This window comes from Elephas maximus, chromosome 9 (assembly GCF_024166365.1).
Source record: "Elephas maximus indicus isolate mEleMax1 chromosome 9, mEleMax1 primary haplotype, whole genome shotgun sequence".
In the NCBI taxonomy this organism is placed as follows: domain Eukaryota; kingdom Metazoa; phylum Chordata; class Mammalia; order Proboscidea; family Elephantidae; genus Elephas; species Elephas maximus.
In genome coordinates this window covers 89,033,669-89,060,227 of record NC_064827.1, presented here as the reverse complement: position 1 = coordinate 89,060,227, position 26,559 = coordinate 89,033,669, and the positions used below count along the sequence as shown (strand labels likewise).

At 37.3% G+C, this 26,559-nt stretch overlaps 1 protein-coding gene across 2 annotated transcripts in view; it reads left to right on the top strand.

Moving 5' to 3' along the window:
- The window catches only part of LOC126083318 (aldehyde dehydrogenase 1A1), a 169,003-nt gene that overhangs the window by 39,281 nt on the left and 103,163 nt on the right, over positions 1-26,559 (top strand). Inside the window, exon 1 of one of the 2 annotated variants that reach the window (XM_049896927.1) lies at positions 5,021-5,125. The exons of the other annotated variant lie outside the window; for it this stretch is intronic. Coding sequence (XP_049752884.1) covers positions 5,026-5,125 — 100 coding nt within the window. The 5' untranslated portion in view covers positions 5,021-5,025. Of the gene's footprint in view, positions 1-5,020; positions 5,126-26,559 lie in introns of those variants that run through there. 2 annotated transcript variants of the gene reach the window in all.

Sequence of the window (26,559 nt, the reverse complement as noted above, 5' to 3'; positions counted from 1 at the left end):
GAACATTACCAAGGGTCACTAATAAAAACTGCACAGTGGAAAATTACTAGACTAGGAATCCCTGCTCTCCCACAGGTTTGCTGTGTGACTCTGGACGCTTCACTTTACTAGGGTGAGACCTTCTGTTCTCTACTGTATAATGGAAATAGTGATCAATGTTCTATTTCAATTTACAAAGTTAAATGATATATGGGAAATAACTTACAACAGAAAACATTGCATAAAGTACAGGAAAATATGTTTGTATTTACTATTACAAATGAAATATTGTTTATTTATTAATAAAGGAGAACGTTTATATTACCAGATATTTGAAAGAGAGTCAATACAGACATTTTAGGAAAACCCAGAGTCTTCCCATGGGTCAACTGTAACAAGTACTGGTTATGTTGTCTGTGACTGATGTTAATTTTTCAGTGTGATTTGTGGGTGAGTAAATGAACTATAGTGAATTATTAGCATTTGAGTATTCTAGTTAGGAATCTACTCCCTCTGGGGAGCGGAACCTTTTTTGTAAGCTACTGGTCAGTGATTAAGGGATATTGTTGTTAGTTGTTGTCCAGTTGGTTCTAACACATGACAACCTCATGCACGACAGAACAAAATATTGCCCATCTTCACAATAATTAGTATATTTGAGTCCATTGTTGCAGCCATTGTGTATTTTGACTGTCTTCCAACCTAGGGGAGTCTCATATTCATAGAGTGGTATATGGACAATATTCAATATTCTCTTGTGATTCACAGGGTATTTGTTGGCTAATCTTAGGAAGTAGCAGCCAGGCCTTTCTTCCTAGTCTGTCTTACCCTGGAAGCTCAACTGAAAACTGTCCACCATAAAAGAACTGCCGTTATTTGAAATACCTGCAAAATAGCTTCCAGCATGATAGCAACATACAAGCCACCACAGTACAATGTATTGAAAGATGGGTGGTGGGACTGAGAGACAGAGAGCTGAAATTTCCCCTGAAGAACTGGTCGTTTGAATGCTTCTGTATCTACTTATATAGACCACTTGTCTGTCTGTTTGTCATGCTGTGGTAGCTTGCATGTTGCTGTGATGCTGGAAGCTATGCCACTGATATTTCAAAGGCCAGAAGGGTCACCTATGATGGGCAGGTTTCAGTGGAGCTTCCGGACTAAGACAGGCTAGGAGGAAGGACCTGGTGATCTACTTCCAAAAAAAGTTAGCCAGTCAGTGAAAACCTTATGGATAGCAGCAGAAACATTGTATGATATAGTGCTGGAAAGTGAGACTCTCATCTTGGAAGGAACTCAAAATACAACTAGAGAGCTGCCACCTCAAAGTAGCCCACACCCATTGCTGTCAAGTCGATTCCAACTCATAGCAACCCCACAGGACAGAGTAGAACTGCCCCACAGGGTTTTCAAGGAGCAGCTGGTGGATTTGAACTCTGGCCTTTTGGTTAGCAGCCATAGCTCTTAACCACTGCGCCACCAGGGCTCCTCCTCAAAGTAGAGGGCACATTAGTGACTTGTAGGAGTAAAGCTTTCAGGACCCTCATTTGCTGGTGTGGTATGACTCAAAATGAGAAGAAACAGCTGCAAACATGCATTAGCATTTGGAATGTGGAATGTAGAAAGTGTGAATCAAGGAAAATGGGAAGTCCTCAAAAATGAAATCAAACACTTGAAGATCAATATCCTAGGCATTAGTGAGCTGAAAGGGACTGGAATTGTCCATTTTGAATCTGACAATCACGTGGTCTACTACGCTGGGAATGACAGATTGAAGAGGGACGGCATCACATTCATCATCAAAAGGAACGTTTCAAGATCTATCCCGAAGTACAACACTGTCAGCGATAGGATAATATCCATACACCTATAAGGAAAATCAGTTAATATGACTATTATTCAAACTTATGCACCAACCACTAATGCCAAAGATGAAAAAATTGAGGATTTTTACCAACTTCTGCAGTGTGAAATTGATTGAACATGCAATTAAGGTGCATTGACAATTACCAATGATAGGAATGTGAAAGTCCGAAACAAAGTTAGAAAATATGGCCTTGACGGTCGAAATGACAGCCGAGATCACATGATGGAATTTTGCAAGACCAATGACTTATTCATCAGAAATACCTTCTTTCAACAAATTAAATGTCAACTATACATGTGGACCTTGCTGGATGGAATACACAGGAATCAAGTCGACTACATCTGTGGAAAGAGATGATAGGGAAGCCCAATATCATCAGTCAGAAGGCCAGTGGCTGACTGTGGAACAGACCATCAGTTGCTCATTTGCAAGTCCAAGTTGTAGATGAAGAAAATTAAAACAAGTCCACAAGAGTCAAAGCATGACTTTGAGTATATCTAGATACCATCTCAAGAGTAGATTTGATGCATTGAGCAGTAATGACCGAAGACCAGAAGAGATGTGGGATGACAAGGACATCATATATGAAGAAAGCAAAAGATCATTTAAAAGAAAGAAAAGGCCAAAATGGATGTCAGAAGAGACTCTGAAACTCGCTCTTGAACATACAATAGCTAAAGCGAAAGGAAGAAATAACGAAGTAAAAGAGATGAAGAGATGATTTCAAAGGGTGGCTGGAAAAGACAAAGTAAAGTATTATAATGAAATGTGCAATGATCTGGAATTAGAAAACCAAAAAGGAAAAAACATACTAGACATTTGTCATGCAGAAAGAACTGAAGAAAATATTCAAGCCTCAAGTTGTAATATTGAAGTATTCTATGGGCAAAAGATTGAGTGACACAAAAAGCATCAAAAGAAAATGTAACAAATACACAGAGTCACTGTACAAAAAATAATTGGTCAATGTTCAACCATTTCAGGAGGTAGCATATGATCAAGAATCGATGGTATTGAAGAAAGAAGTCAAAGCTGTTTTGAAGGCATTGGTGAAAAACAAGTCTCTAGGAATTGACGGGATAACAATTGAGATGTTTCAACATAGGGATGGAATACTGGAAGTGTTCATTCATCTATGCCAAGAAATTTGGAAGACAGCTACCTGGCCAACCGACTGGAAGAGGTCCATATACTTGCCCATTCCAAAGAAAGATGAGCCAAAGCAATTCGGAAATTATCAAACAATATCGTTAGTATCATACGCAATTAGACTAAAATTTCTCAGTATACATCTTTCACATTAATGTCTTTAATGAGATGTTGTAATACTTATTCTTTCTAAATTTTCTATGCTTTAAAAAAAAAAAAAAACTGCTGAAGACGTTGTATTCTTTTATAATCAATGGATTATTCTTCTACTTCTTCCACTCCCACCCTTTTGATTCTCAAGCTAGTGGCAAATGCAGAATCAAGTGTAAAAAAAGGCTTAATGGTATTTTGAAATGTGCTTTCTCCTTTAGGTGCTGAAAGGGTTCCTTTGGAAAGTCAGGAACGTGCATTCCAAATGGCTACAGCCATTGACTGGTTAGCGCTGCTAACTTTGAACATCGGTGAAGAACTGGCTGAATTTGTCCCTGTACATTTATTTCCTTTGCACCCAACATCTCTGAGGTCTAAAATTAGGATTAATTTTTCCATCTTCATGGTGTAGTACCTATCAACTCTCTCATTAGTTTAATTTGAGTTAATTAGAATCTGTAGTTAGTTCGCAATTTGTATTCTAGTAGAACAAGTAGAAAGAAAGGCACAGACACAATTATGTCGTTTCATTGTCAGGGGGAGACAGAAAGCCAGTGGGGCTCCCCTTATTAGGTGAACACCTACCTTACTTCAAAATGTCCCAGTAATACAAATAGCAATGGGAGCCATTTCACATTCCAAATCCCATCACTCCTTTCCTCAACTCCCTTACAATCCGATTAACCCAAAGGTGATGGAAGAAGAGAAAAGTTCCATACATGTCAAAACGACAAGATCCATTACATGAGTCACAGAATGACCAGTGTGTGTGACAGCTGTGGTTGAATGCATGTTTTTACTCTTAAAATAAATTTATTTTTTGTCATCTTTTATTAAAACCCTTTTTCAACTCGATGTGTATGGCATGTGTGCCTGAATAATCTTTTTTATGACCACAACGGTTTGATAAACACGAGAAGGAAATAAATATAAACCTTTTTGGTTTGCTACCCTGAAAGAAAATTTTACATTTGACTAGATTTAGGAAATGAGCTTTTAGTATAAAGGTAAAGCATTACATTCTTGAAAATACAGGTGGCTTAGGCCTGGTCTGAATTTGAACAAACAAATGCACTATTTATAAAAAACTTCAAAAGAAAGGGATAATGTGTAACGTAATTAAATTAATACACTTGGCATTGACTGTGCTCTAGTGAACTATAAGCCTCCAATTCAATGGTTAAACAATAATAATTGTAAAGAATATAATCAATATGAATAATTTATTAATGCTTAGCAAATAGAGGCTTTCTAAACACATAGATGCCAATAATATTCCTTATATATGTAGACAGACCTGGAGACTCACTCCTTAGGAAAATTCTAATGGAAAACCAGTGGGAGCCATTAGAACATGAATAATGTAAAACAAATGAAAAACAGATTTTAAGGTACTAAGATCAGGTGGTCAGAAACAAAATAAATGTCAGCTACTTAGGAGATCTACATTGAATAAGAAACTACTAATACTCCTTCAAAAGGGATATTAAGGAATTATCTGAAAGATATCCTCCTCGGGGCCTCTAGATTCATGAAAGTATTAGCTAAGTGGTTTTTTCCTTTAAATAAAATATATAGCATAAAAACGTTGTTTATTATTAACCTAAAATATATTTTAATTGACCATCCTGCACTTTTGCTTCCCCAAGTTAACTGTTGTGTTCAGAAATATTTTCAAGAGAGACTTTTTCCCCCCATAGGCTTCACTCAGATGAATTCTATAGAAGAAATAATTATAATACATTCATTACATTTTTTCTTGGGGGCACTACATTGGGAGTGCTTTTAAAACACATAAGTTAAATAATGTAACATGATTAATTTTTTTTTTTTTTTTTAACCTGGAAACCAAAATTCCATGATTGCTCACCACAGGAAAGATGTTTAACATTACATGCTATTTGTACAACACCATCTTTGGAGTAAAAAGTGATCAACAAGAAAAAAAACTGAGACTAAGAACATCACTTCGTGTACTGCGTAAGTGAAAATGTTGGCAAAATTCTTTTTTATTTTTATTTTTTGTTGTACTTTAGATAAAGGTTGACAGAGCAAACTAGCTTCTCATTAAAGAATTAATATACATATTGTTTTGTGACATTGGTTGCCAACCCCACAACAAAATTCTTTAGATAACTATGTAATTTGTCACTTTTCATTTGTAAGTTTGGGGACAGGTGTAGCCATCATACTGGGGACAACTTAGTTTGCCCTAGTACCTTCTTTTCAAATGTGATTTAAAATACACATTTAGTAGAAACTGATTACTTTTTGGAAAAAAAAAAAAGTCTGTTATCTGTGTTAAAGTCAACACGGCTAAAGTCCTTGATTAAATTCCCTAGGAGGAAACACATTTTTATTACATGGTCATAGGCAACAAACGACCAGTGTAACATTTAGGAAGGAAAAAACAACAACAGAACAAATAGCAACAACAATAACATACAATGTACAAAACAAGTAAAGCACATCCATGTATACACTCTATGGAATGAGCTTTATGGAGACATTCTTAAATGAATTATAATAGCCACCTTAATATACCACTTACCTGTGTAAGAGACATATGGTTGAGTTGTTTCCTTTTATTGTAATCTATTCTTAGACTATAAACATTACATTTATTTTTAGCCACAATGTTTAAGTCTATGGGCTCCCTTCTTTGCCAGTTTTAATTTTATTTGCAAGGAGCAAATGTGGTGAGTCTGAGTTCTATACCAAACCAAACATATTCAGCTACTAACCAAAAGGTTAATGGCAGAAGTTCACCCAGAGGTGCTGTGGAAAAAAGTCCTGATGATCTACTTGGAGAGAAAAAAAACCAGTCATTAAAAGCCCTATGGAACACAGCTCTACTCCAATACGCATGAGGTCACCATGAGTCAGCATTAAATCCACAGAAACTTTTTTTTTTTAATACCAATCTAAGGAGGAAATTCAATTCCATTTTCTCAGCTGTAAAACGAGCCAATATCTGCTTCACTTATCTCCTAGCATTATTACAACAACACTGATAAGATATGTGTGAAAGTTCGGTGAATAATAAAACTTTTGGCAAATGTAAGGTGATACCAGAATTCTCACTGCATACCACTCAGCAAGATTAATATTCTCTACCTGGATGATTTGGGCAGGAAATAATTTTCTTTCTCAGAATTTTTTTATGGTATAAAAATGGTTGATGCAAACATGCAGAATTAGCTAGCCTATGTGGTGCCTTTGTGCCAACCAGAAAAGGGTGCCCCTTTCTCCAGACAGATGCCAGCCCTTCCCAGGACCAGGGCTTGGCCAGTGGAGTGCGGGCTGGCTCTCAGGCCCCACATGCTCGTTCAGTCAGGGGTCCCTGTGTAACAAGCAGCCTTTGTAACTGTCTACTGCTGGCCTGCAAACGTGCTTTAATATTATACACTCAGGTTTTTACTAAAAAAATTAATCTAATATGGGCTTTGAGCACACGCTAACAACTGAAATAAATAACCTCACAAATAGGGGAAATTTGTGCTGTATGTGTTTGATTAGTTATGGCTATGTGAAACTCTGCTTTTAGGTCGATTTTGATGTAATTGTCAAAAACACATGTAATAATAATTGGCTGCAAATTTCACAAACTGCAAAGATTGATGCATTTTAATTACTATTTTACAGCATAGATCTGCACTTTCCAACTGAAATTATAATGCCAGCCATGTATGCCATCTTAAGTTTTCTTGTAGCCACGTTAAAAATAATAAGAGACAGGCTTTTTTTTTTCTTTTGGTATTTCAATATTGTATTTTATCTAACCCTCTATATCCAAAGTATTATTATTTCAGCATGTAATCAATATTTTTAAAGTTAGATTTTTTTACCTTTTTGTACTTTTTTTAGACCAAATCTGAAATTTCAATTCAGAGGCTAAATTTTCTTCAGAAGCATTTCATCTGGATTTAGAGTTCATAAAATTTAGAGCTGAAAAAGTAGATTCATATACCCAAGTTGTTCCAAATATGCTTCAAATTTTTTAAATAAAATTAAAAAATTAATTTTTGAATCACATTTCAAGTGCCCAGTAGCCTTATGTGGTCAGCGGCTCACTGTATTAGACAGCACAGTTAGATTATATAGCTGCTAAAAATTTTTGAAGATATTTGCTAATCATCAAATGTACTTTTTGATAATTTTTAAGATATTAAAAAAAAAAAAAACACTGCTGTCAAGTTGATTCCGACTTATAGTGACCCTATAGGACAGGGTAGAACTGCTCCATAGGGTTTCCAAGGAGTGCCTGGTGGATTGGAACTGCTGACCTTTTGGTTAGTAGCTGTAGCTCTTAGCCACTACCCCATCAGAGTTTCGTTAAGGTATGGCACCTGAAAATATGACAAGTTTTATCAAAAACGATATCCAGTTAAATAACTAAGTTATTAATCAAATACAGAAAAGTAGCTTTTAACAAAACACCTAAGTTTAAATAGAAGATTTTGTAGAGTAATTGTTGTTAGGTGCCATAGGGTTGGTTCCGACTCATAAAGACCCTATAGCACAAAGTAGAACTGCCTCACAGGATTTCCGAGGAGCGGCTGGTGGATTTGAACTGCTGACCTTTTGGTTAGTAGCTGAGCTCTTAACCGCTACACAATCAGGGCTCCTCGCAGAGTAATGGATGCCTATTTTGTTGAAGTATTAGTTCCCTGTACTAGGTTAGTAACTTATTCTGATGACTGACATTTTTTGAATAAAATGACTTTGATATCTGTAATAGCCACATTCATAATTTTCCATTAAAAAAAAAAATGTTGTCTTAGTAAAAAAAAAAGTTTCTCCTACACATCTTGTAACTCGATTAGCTGTTTATGTTTTTACTGTAAAGGGAAATTTTTGTTCATTTCTAAGAGTGGCATTTCAATGTGGAGAAAAATTTTGGAGAATACAAGCTTGCCGCGTTACATTACTTTTTTTTTTATGTTGAACTTGAAAAATGAAATTATGAGCCTAATTCTGAACATTCACACTCAACTACTCAACTTCCTCGTCCCTGGAATAATACAAGTGTTACAAAGACCTACCAAGGGTTGACAAAATCAACGTTTCTAGCAACTTATACTGAACTGTTTTTTTCTACTTTTATATTCTTCTCATATGTTCTAGAGAATGTTCACCTTCTCTTAAGCTTTATCATTTTGACAGGGAAAAGAAACTTGGGGGTTTGTTCTACTACATTATTGTACACTACCTTAGTCACTGTTATGAATTGAATTGTGTCTCCCAAAAATGTTTATCAATTTGGCTAGGCCATGATTCCCAGTAATGTGTGATTGTCCACCATTTTGTCATCTGATATGATTTTCCTATGTGTTGTAAATCCTATCCCTAGGATGTTAAATGTGGTGAGATTAGCAGCAGTTATGTTAATGAGGCAGGACTCAACCTATGAGATTAGATTGTATATTGAGTCAATCTCTTTTGAGATATAAAAGAGAGAAGGGAGCAGAGAAACAGGGGGGCCTCATACCACCGAGAAAGTAGAGCTAGGAGCACATGCCATTTGGAAGCTGAGAAGCTCCTAGACCAGGGGAAAACTGATGACAAGGACCGTCCCCTGGAGCCAACACAGAGAGGAAGCTGTCTCCTGGAGTGGGCACCCTGAATTCAGACTTCTAGCCTCCTAGACCGAGAGACTAAATTTCTCTTTTTTAAAGCCATCCACTTGTGGTACTTCTGTTATAGAAGGACTAGACAACTAAGCCAGTCACCGTTAAGTAACAAGAGGAAGATCTCTACTTTATTTTCTCTGTAAAAAAAAACCAAACTCATTGCCCTCAGGTTACTTTTGACTCATACGGACCCTACAGGACAGACTAGAGCTGCTCCCATAGGGTTTCCAAGAAGCAGCTGGTGGATTTGAATGCCCACCTTTTGGTTAACAGCCACAGAGCCACCAGGGCACCATTTTCTCCACAGAAAACCAAAATTGAATACTGTAATCTTGTCTCCATGTAAACTGATAAGTATCATTCATATCATTCTTATTCTTGATGTACTTTCATTCAATTGACTTTGGATGTTTGCATTAATTCCATGTTAAAATATATGTTAAATCTGTGCATCTAATTCATAAATTAAATATTTTCATTTTATTTATTGAAATTATCTACACCTCAGATTTTCCTAAAAATATCTTTCAGTAACTTCCTAAATTTCTTATGTTTGACACTTTGATGGGATGAAACAGACTGACTTTTTTTATAGTGGAAATTTTTTGTGTTGTTTTCAAATATACGTATTGACAAAATCAGACAATTCAAGACTTCAATTTACCTACCTGAGACCAGTCAGTGAGAAAGTATCTAATACTCTGAGCCAATTAATAAATAAAATTGCGACTCATCCTTTTCAGTTCGCAAAAATCTGTTCAGCTATATGGCCAACTTTTTTGTCTGGACTTGGCTTGGCTTGAACTTGAATGACTTTTATGGGTAAACAACACGGGCTGGTACTAGATTCACAAATTGTCCTCCCTCCCTGTCACCAGAATTAAGCAGAGTGCTCATGCAATTTCCTTCAGAGAAAGCAGATGTCTTGTTATGTTCCTGTTTACAATGTCCTCTGAATAGGAAGGCATTCTAATATTTATTTCAGCAATGTAATTCATGCCACTATAAATATGCTGAACTCTCTGGTAACCCCATGATGAGGCAGTGAACTGCAGTAACAAAGGAGTGTTCTATGCAGAGAATTTTGGGCAAATAAGAAAAGCATGCAGACTCATCTTTTTAGAAGAAAATAGCTTTTACGAGATAAACTCAATTGCAGGAACTCGTTAATACACCTGACAACTTATTTTAATGTCACTTATAGTAAGTAACATCAGTTAGGACACAGAAAAACATTCTCTCACATACTTTTATTTTAACGGTAATAGCTGTAATGAGATTTGAACTACAAAAAAAAAAAAAAAAGGAGTGCCATCATGATATTCCTTACAAGTTTATTAACATTGAGTCTTCTTCATATTTCGGTGTTCCTCTTAGAAAATATGTGTCTTAACAATGCATAATGCTGTGTTTTGCCAAATAATGTGGATATTTACTCATATGTATCATGAATACATGTTTACCAAACCAAAAAAGACCAAACTCATTGCCATCAAGTTGATTCTGACTCATGGAAACCCTGTAGGACAGAATAGAACTGCCCCGTAGGGTGGATTCTAACTGCCAACCTTTTGGTTAGCAGCTGAGCTCTTAACCATTGTGCCACCAGCGCTCTGAATACATGTTTACTCGTGTTTAAATTTAAACATATTCTACTTAAAGCACATTAATACTTCATACCCTTTATTTTAATAATACATTCAACCTTGTTCGCTAAACTCAAAGCTGCTAAAATTTGTCACTCTGTATGTAAAGATAGACCTTCATATTCCTCCCAGCAGGATAACTGCAGGTCAGCATCGCCCCTTTACCTTTATGTATACTTTCAGATTTTTGAACCCCAGGATACGGTACGGACAAAAGAAGAGATGGAGAGCTAGAGAATGTACTTGAAGTTCTCTGGCACACTCTTTGACTTTCACCTAGATACTCTAGGTTCTTTGCCTACAAATTCTAGGTATGAATTCATTCACTATTTCCTTGTTGCTGAAATAAAGAAACTGAGAATGGGAGTTGGGCTCAAATGGATGCTTCTTCCTCCCTCCACGCCCATAAAAACAGACTACTCCCGCAGTGTCGTCTAAAGACCACAACACATTCTGTGAGGCTGCATTCCATTTTAACCATGAGTGGTGCAAATGGTTAACACACTCAGCTGCAAACCAAAAGGTTGGATGTTCAAGTCTACCCAGAGGTGCTTCAGGAGAAATCCTTGGTGATCTGCTTCCCCCAAAATCAGCCATTGAAAATCTTAGGGAGCACAGTTCTAGTCTTAACGCATGGGTTTGCCATGAGTTGAAATTGACCTGAGGGCAACTGGTACTTGTTTGCTTCCCCTGTATGTGAAGAGTAGAAATTTGGGGGTGAGTACATTGCAGTGGTTCTCAAAGTATGTTCCTAAATCAGCAGCATCAACAATGGGAACTTGTTAAGATAGGCAAATTCTTGAACCCCCCCCCCCCCGCAAACACTACTAAATCAGAAACTCTGGAGAGTAGAATCTAGAAATTTGTGTTTTAACAAATCTTCTAGGTGATCCTGAGTTTGAGAACCACTGGTGTAGTGAAAGGCAACACGGAATTACCTGAAGTCAAACAGCCAGAGGTAGAACTAGCCCAGAAAGTGTGTACCCTGGCTCTCAGCTCAGAACCATTTGTGCAAGAACTTAATTATGTATACCCTAAGGCTCCTCTTGGACCAGTATTCAAAGTTTATTTGGATAATACCTGAAATAGAACTTTTCCAGGATTTTACCTAAATTGAAGAAGTTGATGGTAGCATAGATTTTCAGGTTTTTAATAATCCCTCCCCCTAAAAAACAAATGCGAATCTTATGAGTAATGGATAATTTTTACTAAATATGTCTTGGCTTTAAGGATCATATTAGAGGTAATGATGCTCTGATTAGACTCAATAATGTCTGTTTCTAGGTACTCCCAAACCAAAAAACCAAACCTGTTGCTGTTGAGTGGATTCCAACTTACAGTGACCCTGCAGGAGAGAGTAGAACTGCCCCATAGATTTCCAAGGAGCACCTGGTAGAATCAAACTGCCGACCTTTTGGCTAGCAGCCGTAGCACTTAACCACGACACCACCAGGGCTTCCACTTCTAGGGAGCTGTGTGTGTGTGTGTGTGTGTGTGTGTGTTCTGGGTACATAAAAAAAAAAACCATAAGTCCCTACAAATGGGAAAGTCCGAATGTGCTTAACATTCATAGTGTCCTTAAGTGTTCAGACAAATCTTGGTGAAGGTGGAGCCGATGATTCTGTTTGAAAAGGAAGAAGTCTTTTGTAGGTAAACACTGATGTACTCAGCCACACTGATGTTCTCAAACACCACACTTATTTATCCTCACCTTGGTATCAGAAATTTTATCTAAAGCACACAGGAGAAATGATATTCAGTTATCTTGGCACCTTAAGACCTTTTAACACTTTAGTATTATATCTTTTTAGTAGCCTGTAAATTTGGGAACTCATAAATGAACTCTGGGTATCATCATAATCGTTTTATTCTTTACAGCCAAGAGTTACTCTCCATCCCTCTCCTCAGAAAATAGCTCCTTTCTCAATTTATTTCTAGTCATTTCTATGAATTTTCATTTTACACATTTTGAAAAGCTAATATACTGGTCTGTCTTATCTTTCAAAATATTTAAATCTTTAACAAGCCCCATCATCTTAAAAGAAATGGAATTTATGATGACTCACAAATTATTTCACAAATAATTCTACAAATTATCTCAGTTTACCATAGTTTGGCACGAGTATGGGTTTTTCAAAGGCGGCTGGCACTTGAACTCTTATTGTAATGGGTAAGTTTGAGATATCCACTATGATAATGTGTTTCTAAAGCCATAAGGAGGTGAAGGAAGACAAATTATCAAGGCTGATTATGCTTAACAGGTTTGATTTCCCTATACATTGGGTATTCCCTTCCAACCCCCGTCTCAACCCACTGTCTCTAGGCGGACTTTGTGTAAAACACAATGAAATTATCATCACTTGGGGGCTTGCTCTGCCAGACATAATCCAGGTAAAGCACAGTTTTATAATGCAGCCAAGTATATGACTTAGTGCACTTGTGATGGGATTCCTTTTGGTTTGTAAATTGAGAGGCACAGCCAGAGGGATTATGTAAATAATCAAGGGCATGAAATGCAATGCAGAGGGTGTAACTCTATCCCATGCTGCAAGGCAAGAGACAGCCTGTACCTGGCAGCACGCAGGACTGGAGCAAGGTGCCTAAAAATGAAAACCCAGTTACTTTTTATAGTCATCCTGCTCCTGGGGACCTACTCTACATAGTTATGTAAAACAATCACTTCTCACATCCATTGCAACTCTAAGAGTTTCTAAATCATTCCCTACTTTGCTGCCCACAGCTGTCTTCGAATAAACTTTATGCCTCTGAGTCATAGTTACTAACCACTAACTGTGTTCTGTCTTCACAAGGAACTTTTAGAAATTTGTTATGAACCTAATGCAAAAAGAGGATGTTTTCTTGCATATGCCCTAGGGTCGTGATAATATTAATTCATGTATTTAATAATTATTTGGAAACACCTACACTAAGGCATGTGCTATGATAGTTTCTGGGATACATGATAGCAAGCATGGTCCCTGTAGTAGGTGACTGGGTGAGACAGATGCAGACACCACAGTGTGATAAATTCCCTGGTAGGAAGGCATTAGACGCTGTAAGAGTTCTCTCTTCAAAATAAAATAAAAACAGCTGTGGTTGAATCCGTGCCCACTCACAGCAACCCCATGTGTGTCAGAGCATACGTAACTGGGCCCCGTAAGGTTTTTAATGGTTGGTATTTTGGAAGTAGATCACCAGGCCTTTCATCTGAGGTGACTCTGGGTAGACTCAAACCTCCAATCGCAAAGGTTAGCAGTCAAGCACATTGACTGTTTACACCGCTCGGAGACTCCAGAAGAACCCAAAGGAAGGGCATTATCCCCAGTCTAAGAGGGTCTGGGAAGGTTTCCTAAACATTGTCATGTTAAGGCTGAGATCTGAAATAGGAATTAATCAGGTGAAGAGCGAAAGGGAAGAAGGGCAAGAAAAAGAAACGGAAAGCTTTTCAGATAGAAAAGAGAGTCATATTCTAATTAGCAGAAACAAAGGGAGTTCTGTTGGGGATGAGGCGGTGGGAGGAAAGTGATGAAGCTCATAGTTTACAGGCAGAGACGTGAGCAAGGTGAAAACTAAGGAGGTAAGCAAGGCCCGCGTACTCAGAAGCAAATTTAATATGTCATTTTAAGGAGCTTGAATTTTATCATCCACAGAGCAAGGGGAGCCACTGAACAGCCTTTAGCAGGGAGGGGACAACCAGATCTGTGTTCAAGAAGGATTTGTCTGGCTCTGTGGAGAAGGGATTAGAAGGCCAAGACAGGCAGGACACTTGGAGTGGCCAACCCTGAGCCACCTTTGTCTGTCTGCATTTCTTGTTCCTTTCTGATAGGGGACTGCTTTGAGTGTTAATGTGGCCATTTTAAACTGCTATGAGGACTTTCCTCAAACAACTACCATGGAAATAAAACTTAGAGAACTATGCAGAATCATACTGCAACAAACAGCTTAAGCCATCAGGTCCAATGCCCCATCTTTAACACAGACCAATGTCTCGAAGGTCAGGTGAGAACATTTGCCTAGTCATTATTTATCCAACATGTTGTAATCATAACCTCCCTTAGGGACCTATTGCAGCTATTTTTTTTTTGCCCTGGAACATTGTAGATGCTCAATAAATATCTGATGATTGAACGAAGTATTATTTAAAATAATTTCCCCTTGTACCATATAAGCTACTATTAATAAAGAAAAACAATAGACTCCTTCTAGAAAATTTCTGTAAATATCCTTCTTTTACTAAGGCTAAATTAAAAGACTTCCCTTAGACCCTATTGGCAAGCATTCAGGCCAAGTGACTCTTTAAAAAAATAGCTTAACTATGAACTTTAGCATCGGATAAAGTAACTTAACCCCAATCATTATACAATGACAAAGCACTTTGAAAAGGACTTTCTCAAGTTAAGGTTATATAGAGGAAAATGTTTCACCACTAAGTAATTAGTCCTTGTTAGCATATGTTATCGGGATTATGTAATCAGTCCCCTTTCCTGTCTGTCTCAAATGCAGTGTCATTGCTGTGATGTCTAATTCCAAAAATATTTATCTACAGATTTACTGTCCACATATCAAACATGTAAAAATCAAGAAGTTGTCTGATTCTTGGCTTTGAAAAAAACAGTTCCAGCAGGGGAAGTTCAAAGGTTCTTAACAATTGTTTTTTTTAACAATACATGCTACCGATTAATGGCTTTATCTGCAACCTGGTGTGAGGAGAAACCTTTAATGAATTATTTTTAAACTTTTGCATGGGAAATTTTTTTTTAAGCAGGAAAGTCTGTGTTGAAGCTTAATTTGCTCTCTTTGGATGTCTAATTTGAGTCCGATTTTTATCATCCGTGGGGAATAGTACCTTAGTGAACAGCTTTAGAGGATAAGATACTCATGGAATCGTGTACTACAAAGCTTTGAAGGGGAGATCCATCCAGTCAAAACCATTGTGTAGCAATCGAGAATGCAGAGGACTCTTGAGAACCAAAATGTCCTTCACTTATCCAGGCTTCCACTACTGATTTCCAGAGGGCTGCAGCTGGGCCTCTGGACCCCTGACTCAAATTAGGACCTTTTCCACTTGACCCAGTGTAATGGATTGAATTGTGTTCCCCAAAAATATGTATCAACTTGGTTAGGCCATGTGTGGTTGTCCTCCATTTTGTAATTTTCCTATGTATTATAAATCATAATTTATGCCTCTGGCTAAAAGGGTTAGGTTGTGATTGTAACACCACCCTCACCCAGGTCACCTCCCTGATCCAATGTGAAGGGAGTTTCCCGGGGTTGTGGCCTGCACCACCTTTTATCAACAGATAAAAGGAAAAGGAAGTTAGCAGAGTTGGGGACCTCATACCACCAAGAAAGCAGAGCCAGGAGCAGAGCGCATCCTTTGGACCCAGGTTCCAGTGCAAAGAAGCTCGTAGTCTGGGGGAAGATTGTTGAGAAGGCTGAAAGAAAGAGAAAGCCTTCCCCTGGAGCTGACACCCTAAATTTGGACTTTTAGCCAATTTTACTGCGAGAAAATAAACTCTGTGTTAAATCCATCTGCTTGTGGTATTTCTGTTATAGAAGCACTAGATGACTAAGACACACAGCATCCTAATTTTATGCTAGAGTTTTCCATACAGAAGCTATTAATAGATAATGAATTACTTTTAAAAAGTCATTTGCAAGGATTACCTCTACATATTGGTGCCCTATTACATTCATTGATCTCTATGGGAGATGCTTTAGTTTATTATCTTCCTTTTTGCTTCCCTCTGCCAGTAATGAGATAAAATTTCACTAATGCACATGAATTTTATATCTTATTTTGCATTTTCTAGCAGCTACATATACTCAAAATTGATTTGTTTTTGGAAAGGTCTCAAGCATATTCCTTAAATTAATCATTGATTAGGTCTTATAGATCCTAATGCAATATTGTTTGATTAATTGGCAACTCCTGTGATATATTAATCTAACTTGTCTATTTAGCCATTTTCATACCCATAGAAGATATCTAAATTAGGCAATGACTGAATTTTTCTCTCAAAGTCTTTTACTTTCAATAGCTTGACTTGGTTCAAAATAGGCTCAGGCAATATAATTTGTGTTTCATAATCTCCTAAAATATAGAGTAAAAGATACCCCAATGGATCTCCCAACATCGAGAAGCCCAAGGATAATATATATAAGGGTAAGTCCTAAGCATCATCACTATGAAGTGAGAGGTGGCAAAGAATTGAAAAGGACTCGTGATTCTGAACCTGCTACTGGTTCTAAGGAATCGCAATTTCAATGAAACTTCTCTTCCTGAAGTGCTACAACTGTGAGACTGGTGGACTCAATGGATCGTTATCAAACCATTGCCGTGACAGCTACATTTAAACGGATGCCTGAACAGAGCGTCCTACTGAAAACAGAGCCCTGGCATTTCTTCTAAGAAGTTTGTTCCTTTGAATGGATCGTGCTGCTTCCCTTTCAAAGATCTACGTTTTGGATGTTTTTGGGTTTATCCCTATGGCAGTTATTTCTCAGGGATTATGAGTTTCAGCAACTTTCATTTTTTCAGCAAATGTTTTTGAGCCAATATATAATGTGATATGATATATACCACAGCTCATATTTACTAAAAAAATTTTTTTTTAATATTATAATTACCCTGGAGCCCTGGTGATGCAGTGGTTAAGAGCTATGGTGAGCTATGGCTACTAACTAAAAGGTCAGCAGTTCAAATCCACCAGCCACTCCTTGGAAGCCTTATGGGACAGTTTTATTCTGTCCTACAGGGTTGCTATGAGTCGGAATCAACTCGACAGCAACAGGTTTATATCATATATAAGCAGCCCTGATGGCACAGTGGTTAAGAGCTCGGCTGTTAAACAAAAGGTCAGCAGTTTGAATCCACCAGCCGCTCCTTGGAAACCCTGTGAGGCAGTTCTACTCTGTCCTATAGGGTTGCTACGAGTGAGAATCAACTCCACAGCAACAGATTTTTTGTTTTTAATATAAGAATAATTGGAAAAAAACTTATGAAATAATACTCATGCCTTGCTGTACATTCTGGTATATTATATGCTGCATTTTATTTTTTTAAAAATTCTGGTCTTAACATTCTAAATTGATACCATACTTTAGTTTGACAATTAATTTGATTATTTGAGCAAAGGAATGGAATGCTCTTTTCGATGTTTTAGAAAGACTATCTGCCCTGTGGAGTGTGGCTTGGAGATGTAATGGATTGCATTGTGTCCCCCAAAATATGTGTCGACTTGGTTAGTCCATGAGTGGTTGTCCTCCATTTTGTGATTTTCCTGTGTATTGTTATAAATCATAATCTCTGCCTGTGGTTAAAAAGGATTAGGGTGCAAAGTAACACTCTTACTCAGGTCACATCCCTGATCCAAAGTAAAGGGAGTTTCCCTGGGGTGTGGCCTGCACCACATTTATCTTATAAGAGATAAAACGGAAGGGAAGTAACCAGAGAGTGGGGACCTCATACCACCAAGAAAGCAGCGCTGGGAGCAAAGCGCATCCTTGGACCTGAGATTCCTCTGCTGAGATGCTCCCAGACCAAGGCAAGACCGATGCATCACCAAGACCTTCCTTCAGAGTCGACAGAGAGAGAAAGCCTTCCCCTGGAGCCCTAAATTTGGACTTCTAGCCTACTAGACTGTGAGAGAATAAACTTCCCTTTGTTAAAGCCATCCACTTGTGGTATTTCTGTTATAGCAGCACTAGCTGACTAAGACAGGAGACATCCCAAGCGTCAACCATCTGGACAGAAGCCTGGAGCCTAATTAAGCAGCAGAGAAGGAGCTACTTCTCTTTATCTTGGGTGGGTCTAGATGTCTGGGAGGCAAGTGGGGGGCGAGAGTTTAAAATGGTTGCCTCCACTTGAGCCAAAACAGGATCTAGGAAAAAAGCAAAGCAAGAGGGTTGTGAAATTAGTCTAGTATTTTGGAGCTGAAATTTAGAAATTTTGAAATATAGATGTTAGCCAGGTATACTTGGTTATTCAAATTACTGAGGTTTTTTATTTACTCATTTATTCATTCATGATTTATTAAAAAAAAAATAAATGATTATGTGTCAAGATTGGGCTAACTTCCAGGAACCCAGAGAAAAATTTATTCTTGGCCATGAAAGAAAGCCACACATCTTTCCCAGAAAGAAAACACACCTTGTGTTTTCTGTATTTATTTCCCTTCGCTCTTCCTCTATGTATTTAGTATAAATCTGTGGAAATCTAGCCAAGCTTAGCTATTCTGGAAGGAACCTCTAGTGTCACGAAAAAACAAAAGAACCTCCTTCTCACCACCAGCACCATGGCAAAGGGGAAACTTGGGAAAACAAATCTGGAGTCACATGACGCAAGATGGATCTCCCTATGGAGACTCCATTTCCAGTAACTAACTTTTTGAGGTTCTGGATTCTGTTTTAATTAGAGACCCGACATTCTCTAAATCTTACATTGTATAATTTTTTAAAATGCCTTTTCAAAACATGTTAGTTTAACTATTAAGGAAATCAGTTGTTTATCATGGGTAACGAAAAGGTGAATGAAAGACACATTCATTATTCATAAATACATCCCCCTTTAATGTACTTAAGCTATCAGTAAGTAATGTTGGCAACAGCTAAAACGGGTTTACAAAACACTAGCAGACATAACAATCTGAGCAGTAGCATAGACCAGAAGTAAAGTTATTCCACTACGCTTTTCCCCCCAAACCCAGCACTCATAACTCCCTCTGTGAGTAGCAGGTTTCAGTGGAAGATCAAAGAACTAACACTTGAGACTGTATCAAGAAATTTAGTCATTAAAGAGTCAAAAATGTAGATCAGAATCTTCTTTCAGATTAACTCAGGATATGAAGTAGAAGAGAATGGGCAAAATACCTTTCCAGTGAAGTGAAGAAAAAAAGAAAAAGAAAAGCAAGTAGTACTCTACACATAGTTCAAAGTGAACCTCTGAAATGTGGGCACTAAAATATTGTATTTATTTGGACACCTGTAGACCATCCTATCGCTCCCCCACCATCTGTATGCACAGTGTCTGATTATGTGCTCCACATTTCTGAAAATTATAAAAGTATGATAGAAAATTCAAAGTACTAAATAAAAAAAAAAAATCAATAATCCTGGCAAGTTATCACTGTAGGGTGGCTGAGTTCAATGGCAAACCATTCTTGGCTTTGCATTTGGCCCAAATAATTGATATTCAGTATTTTTATAGATAGTTTGTTATATCTAATGAATATTTCTTTTCTAGTTGTAAAACAAAACCATAAAACTCGATGTTTCCTGAGGCACTTCCCAATCTTAAGACCGTATATGCTAAAACTTTTTGAAAAGTGGACCTACTTGTTTAAAATATATATGTGCGTGTGTATGTAGGTCTGTTCTTTCAAAACTTTGTGTGTGTTTATTCCCTGCTAATGGCATCATATATATATGTGTCTGTATATATAATATATGGAGCCCTGGTGAAACAGTGGTTAAGAACTCCATAGCTAACCAAAAGGTCAGCAGTTCGACTTCATGATCTGCTCCTTGGAAACTCTATGGGGCAGTTCTACTCTGTCCTATAGAGTTGTTTTGAGTCAGAATCAACTCAACAACAACAGATTTGGTTATATATATGAGTGTGTATATATACATATTATATATTATTCTCTACTGATGGAATTAAATACTTACAATTCCATCAGTAGAGAACACACATAAGCTGTGACAGTCCCAACATTTCCAACAGTTGGGACTATTAGATGGCTCTTGTGGAGCTCTGAATACAACTACCATTTTAGTAGACAATTTATTATGTCAAATAAAAGCCTTAATTGGGCCCATGACGTCATACAACATCTATGGATGAAGACCACATCCTAAATCTGAGGAATATGCAGTTTTCCGTTTGTTATAATTTGTAGGTTAGGGTTTGACCTTTGATTTCTTGCACAGTGATTCAACATTGTTTATTCAGCATAAACTAATTTCCACAGTTGCTGTTATATAACCCATAGAAACACAGTCTACAGCCTTATCTTTTCCCATGACATTCTTGTAACCTTGCACCTCTTTATAAATTGAAAGGTTTTTATGTGTGGTCTTTTGGAACAGTGCACACACCTTGTGTATACACTTGAAGTTTTGTTTGAATTTGGTTGCTCTGGTGGCACCCACAAAAGCATTTTTGTGGTAGGTGTTGGTGTTTGCACCAAAGCTCTAATTCAAGTTTAACTTATAGACACCAAAACCTAGTAAACACAAGTTAATTCCATCTGACTACATTGTTTTGTATATGAATAGTACCTCCTAGAATTCTGTAAGACCTGTGCTTGGGTCTTAGTGGGGATAATCAAATCTTTGGTAAGGACTTTAGGTACCTAGTATGTGTTTCACTCAGAGAAAAAGAAAACACAGTGAAAAGGTTCTGGATGACCTTGATCACAACAGTTCAAATCTTCCTAAAGTGGTTGTCTTCCATTCTCTAATAACCATTTTATGGACATTCATGAGAGGGAAACATCATGAAAGAGATGAAAATATCATTTCAAACATATTTATCTCGTGAACATGTAACACCCATTTACCTAAAATGTGCAGGTCTTACACTTACTCACTTATAAGTAGATAAAAATATAGAGTATTGGATGGAATCCAGGGCCTCCAAGTCCCAGAAGGAAAGGTTTTTAATATACTGCATTATTCAAGCGTATAATCTCTTGAAGTGTTATATAATGTTTCATTCCACATTTGGAAATGTTTCCAAACCATAGAATGTCTTCAGCATTGCAAATAAGTTACTGTACCAACATGTTTCTGCCACCCTGTTGAGTCACATTATTAGATGCATTGCCTTAACACAAATTATTTCTTGAATAACTAGATTCATCTGGTTGGAAATATCATACTTTCAATAACCTTTTAACACAAAAATCCAGGATCCTATTTCATGTACGCATTCAGTCAATCAATGTGTGTTTGTTCAAGCATTTGCTAGGAGCTGCAGTACAAAATGTAGTGGAGAATTAAAGATAATCAAGAAATGATTCTAGTCCCCAAGCTGCTCAATGTATAGGATAGGAAACAGACACACAATCACAATTATAAAGCAATATAACCAGGATTACAAGCAAGGTGAGTGCAAAGTGCTGTCACAAGAGAGGGATTAGCAACTGACTGTCTGGTAAAGCCTAGAAATACTTGAATAAGTTACATGTAAGTTGAGAATTGAAGGTACCATTTATTTTAGTCAAAGGAGAGGAATTAAGGCTTTCATGGTAGAGAGTACAACAGTATAAATTACAGAAACTTAAAAAAAATGTATAAAGAATATTAAGGCAATGATGATTTCTAACCTGGAATATGTTAGGACATGTGTAGCAGATGGCAGTGAAAGTAGGATGAGCCCTTATTCTGGTGTGCCTCTGTGCCTGCCAAGAGGGCTGGACTTTATCCTGTGAGAAATGGGAAGCCTTTGAAGGTTTATGAGCAGGGAACTAGAGGCATGATTATACCTTTATTTTAAAAAGATAATTCCGGTGATGAGATATTGTGAACATCTATTACTTTTCAGCTAACCCTGCAACCCTTTATTCTGAATACTGCTTTTACCTGCTCCTTGTGATTCTGATAGGGCTGGAAAATAAGACCCTCCACCTCCCCAACACGGTATTAGGCACTTGGTACAAGCTGACTAATCAGACTGGCCCAGTGGAATCTGACCCAAGAGAGCTTAACTTGGGCCTCTGAGGGTGGATCATATGTATGCTAGGGAAGAAAAGTATCATGCTAAGAGGATCACATAAGCCTATGGCTGCTTGGCCATATTTGTCATTACATATACAGAGCCTGTCCCAAGGAGGTCAATGCTGAAGAAAGCAGAGATGAGAGATGAAGAGATAGAATCCTGATAAAATCATTTGAAGCCCTGTATCCAGCTTGCTTACTTTGTATTCCATTGTTTTTTTTTTAACACATCATCAGGAAAGACCAATGTCTAGAAAAGGACAGAGTGTTTTGTAGAGGGTCAGCAAAAGTGAGGGAAACCCTCAGTAGGATGGATTGACACAATAACTGCAGCAATGGATTCAAGCATACCAGTGATCATGAAGATGGCAGAAAGACAGGGCAACATTTCATTCTATTATACATAAGGTCACCATGTGTCAAAGCCAACTTGACAGCAACCAACAACAGCAATACCCAGCTATGTTTGAAGTCAACTCCCTTCTTATCACAGTTACTTGATTCAATAACTCTCTTTTTAATTTTTTTTTTTTTTTAGTAGTTTGAGTTGGTTTTCTGTATTGGTAGCTGAAAATATTCTCACTAATATAGAAAGTTAAAGTCAGATCAGAATGGATGCAAGAAGTACACTGGAAGGAATTAAAATCATCTAGATGAGTGATAAAAACCAAACCTGTTGCCGCTGAGTCGATTATGACTCATAGCAACCCTAAAGGATATAGTAGAACTGCCCCATACATAGGGTTTTCAAGGAGTGCCTGGTGGATTCGAACTGCCAGCCTTTTGGTTAGCAGCCACACCAGGTCCAGGTTCAATTCCCAGCACTTCCATGTATCATTTGGAAACCCTGGTGGCTTAGTGTTAAGAGCTACAGCTGCTAACCAAAAAAGGTCAGCTGTTTGAATCCACCAGGGGCTCCTTGGAAACCGTATGGGGAAGTCGCACTCTGTCCTATAGGGTTGCTATGAGTTGGAATCGACTCGATGGCAGCAGGTTTGGTTTTTTTTCTTTTGGTAGATGAGTGATGATAAGGGCCTGAACTAAGGCAATGGAGCTAAGGAAGAAAGGATATATGTAAAATGTAAGAATTCTTAATTAACAAGATTAAGTGACTTATTAGATGTGTGGAGAAGGGCAGAAGAAGGAAGGTGCATGCCTATAAAACACTCTCTACCGTAACACCTAGGCAAATTAAAAAGGCGCATTCTTTACTAAAATGAATGAGTGAAGAAGCAGGGTATTCTTTTGCTCCCCTTGGGGTTCGGTTCAAGGAAACCTGTATGGTTTATTGCACCCTGGTATGTGCTACTTCTCCTCCCCAGTTCTCCAGGAGTCAGGTTCCAAGCTTGTTGTAATTAGCACTCGCTGTGCCTTCATCTAAAAGCTGAGCACTGTCAGATGCAAAGTGCCAGCTAAGCTGAGTGCCTGCAAAGGGATGAGGATGACTCATTGTGCTCTGGTCCCATGCCTGCCACTGCTATGAATGGGATAGAAACTTAAACCCTCATCTTTGAAGCCCGTCTTTGCGGGTAACTCCAAGCAGAGCAGTAATTCAATCTCCAGTTCCCAGAGGTATAAGTGATAGTGGTTTCAGAGAGGTGATGCCACATCTATGCCAAAATGCAGCTGGACAAGGACTCTGCTGCCTCTATTCAAAAGCTTAAGATTAATCTTGGGCGATTTGTCCCCTATGATGGAATGAAAAAAAACAGGTCAAGCAGGGACTTAAAATAGATGTTAGTTCTTAAAAAAAAATCAAGTTATACATTTATAATTATATATTATGGATCTATTATCTATAAAGAACTTGTTTAAATCTGAATGCAAAACAAGACTCTAATATAAAGGGTATGAGCAGGAGGCCCACTCATGAAGAAATATAGACAACAAAAAGACGTAGAGAAATTTGTTTAGCATCATGAGCAACCAAATAAATGTAATTTAAACAAAGCTAAAGTATCATTTCATTAACAACAACTTGGGGGTAGGAAATTAAAATGCTAAAATAATCATTTTGGAATTGAATATGGTAATAGCTATTAAAAACCACAAGATATTCTTACTCATACTCAATAGTCTTATTTCTGGGATTATATCCCAAGGATATTCAGCAAAAGAAAAAGCTGTATGCATTAAATGTCTATGAAAGCATTCTCTACAATATCAAATATATTGGAAGAAATTTAATTGAACAACAATATGGAAATGGATAAAGAAAGAAATTACAAAATACATATAGGCACAAGTATTATACATATAAGACAATGTGTCAATATAATAAATAATTATGATAACTGTCTAAATAAAAGGCAGTGTCCTAGTTATCTACTGCTGCTATAACAGAAATACCACAAGTGGATGGATTTAACAAACAGAAGTTTATTCTTTTACAATCTGGTAGGCTAGAAGTCCGAATGCAGGATACTAGTTCCAGAGAAAGGCTTTCTCTCTCTGTCAGCTCTGGAGGAAGGCCCTTGTCATTAATCTTCTCTTGGTCTACAATCTTCTCTGCACAGGAACCTCAGGTCCAAAGGACATGCTCTGCTCTCAGTGCTGCTTTCTTGATGGTAAGAGGTTGCCATCTCTCTCTGCTGGTTTCTCTCTTTTATATCTCTAAAGAGATTGGCTTAAGACACTATCTAATCTCATAGATCTTATCAATATAACTGCCACTAATCCATCTCATTAACATCATAGTGACAGGATTTACAACACATAGGGAAATCACATCAGATGACAAAATGGTAGACAATCGTACAATACTGGGAATCATGACCTAACCAAGTTGATGGATATTTTTGGGAGACACAATTCAACCCATGACAGGCAATATATACAAATTGCATAAACACCACATGAACTAAATGTATGTATTTGGACAAAGACCTAGTTGAATCAAATAAAGAAAACTAAAATAAAGCAATGCATGCATTGAAAATTAATTTATGACTGAGAATCAAAGATGGACAAAAGAGGATCTATTTAATAAATGGTGTCAGGACAACAAAAAGACAAAATCAATTTCGGGTAGATTAAAACTTAAATGTGGAAGCTGAAACTATCAAACTTTTAGAAGATAACATAAGAAAAGATTTTTCTCAACTCAGGATAAGGAAAAACTCCTTAAACAAGACATAAAAACCATTTACCATAAAAGAAACATGGTATAATTGACCTCCTAAAAATAAGGAACTTCTATTCATCAAAAGACACTCTAAGAAGAGAGACAAGCCACAAATTTGGGGGAGATATTTGTAATACATGTAACTAACACAATTCCAGTATCCAGATTAAAAAACTGAAAAGCAGGCAAAAGCCATGCACAAATATTTTGCAGAAGAAGAAATATAAATGGCTATTAAATAAATGAAAAGATTCTTAAACTCATTGATAATCAGGCAACTTTAAATTAAAACCACAATGAGAAATATTTCATACCAAAATCCTTTGCCATTGAGTTGATTCCAACACATACAGGGTCAGTACGAGATATTTCATACCAGAGTCACTATTGATAGCTGCACATATTGTACACTACTCAACCCCAGGGAGACCATCCACATGGACTCTAACACGCCTTGAAGCTGGGTAACTCATTGGCCCTGATTTATAATGACCAAAATGCCAGAAATTTAAAAAATCTGCTAATAACAAGTATGAGCAAGGATGTGAAGCAGTGAGAATTTCAGTCATTGTTTACTAAAATGTAAATTGGTTCAATCATTTTGAGGAACAGTTTGTCATTAATGTGGCAAAAGGGTGGGTTTCGAAGAGGGAAATAGTGTTGACTTGTGATGAACAGAGAAATGACCAATGTAGAATGCTTAGTTGATATCAAAATTAAAAATATGAAATGACACTAAACAGCATGATTTTTTCCAGATGTACTTAGAAGCTCAGCAACAAAAATGAAGGAAGAAGATTGATACAGGGTAAGAAACAATAAGGACGGATGGGGTTAATGTTTAGGAGGGCTAGTTAATTGAGGGTGCCAGTGGAGTTGAAGCTGAAATAGTTATCCATGGTATCCAAGTTAGTACATAGACTAAGACATGTATTGGCAAAATATGGCCTGTGGCCCAAATCTGGCCCAAAATCTGTTTTTGTAAATAAAGTTTTATTGGAGCACAGTCACACTATTCGTTTTGTATAAGCTATGGCTGCTTATTCTCTACAACAGCAGAGATGAGCACTTAAATCAGAGAGAGTATGGCCAGCAAATTCTGAAATATTTACTATCTGGTCCTTATAAAGACAATTTGCTGATCCCTGGACTAAGAAATTAGGGAATGTACCAAAAAAAAAAAAAAAAAAAAGGAGGTCCTGGTGAAATTACATGTACATATTTTAAAAAGATTTTGGAAAGATATTTGATTACTGTCAGGGGAAAGAGTTACAGTGTCTATGTGCA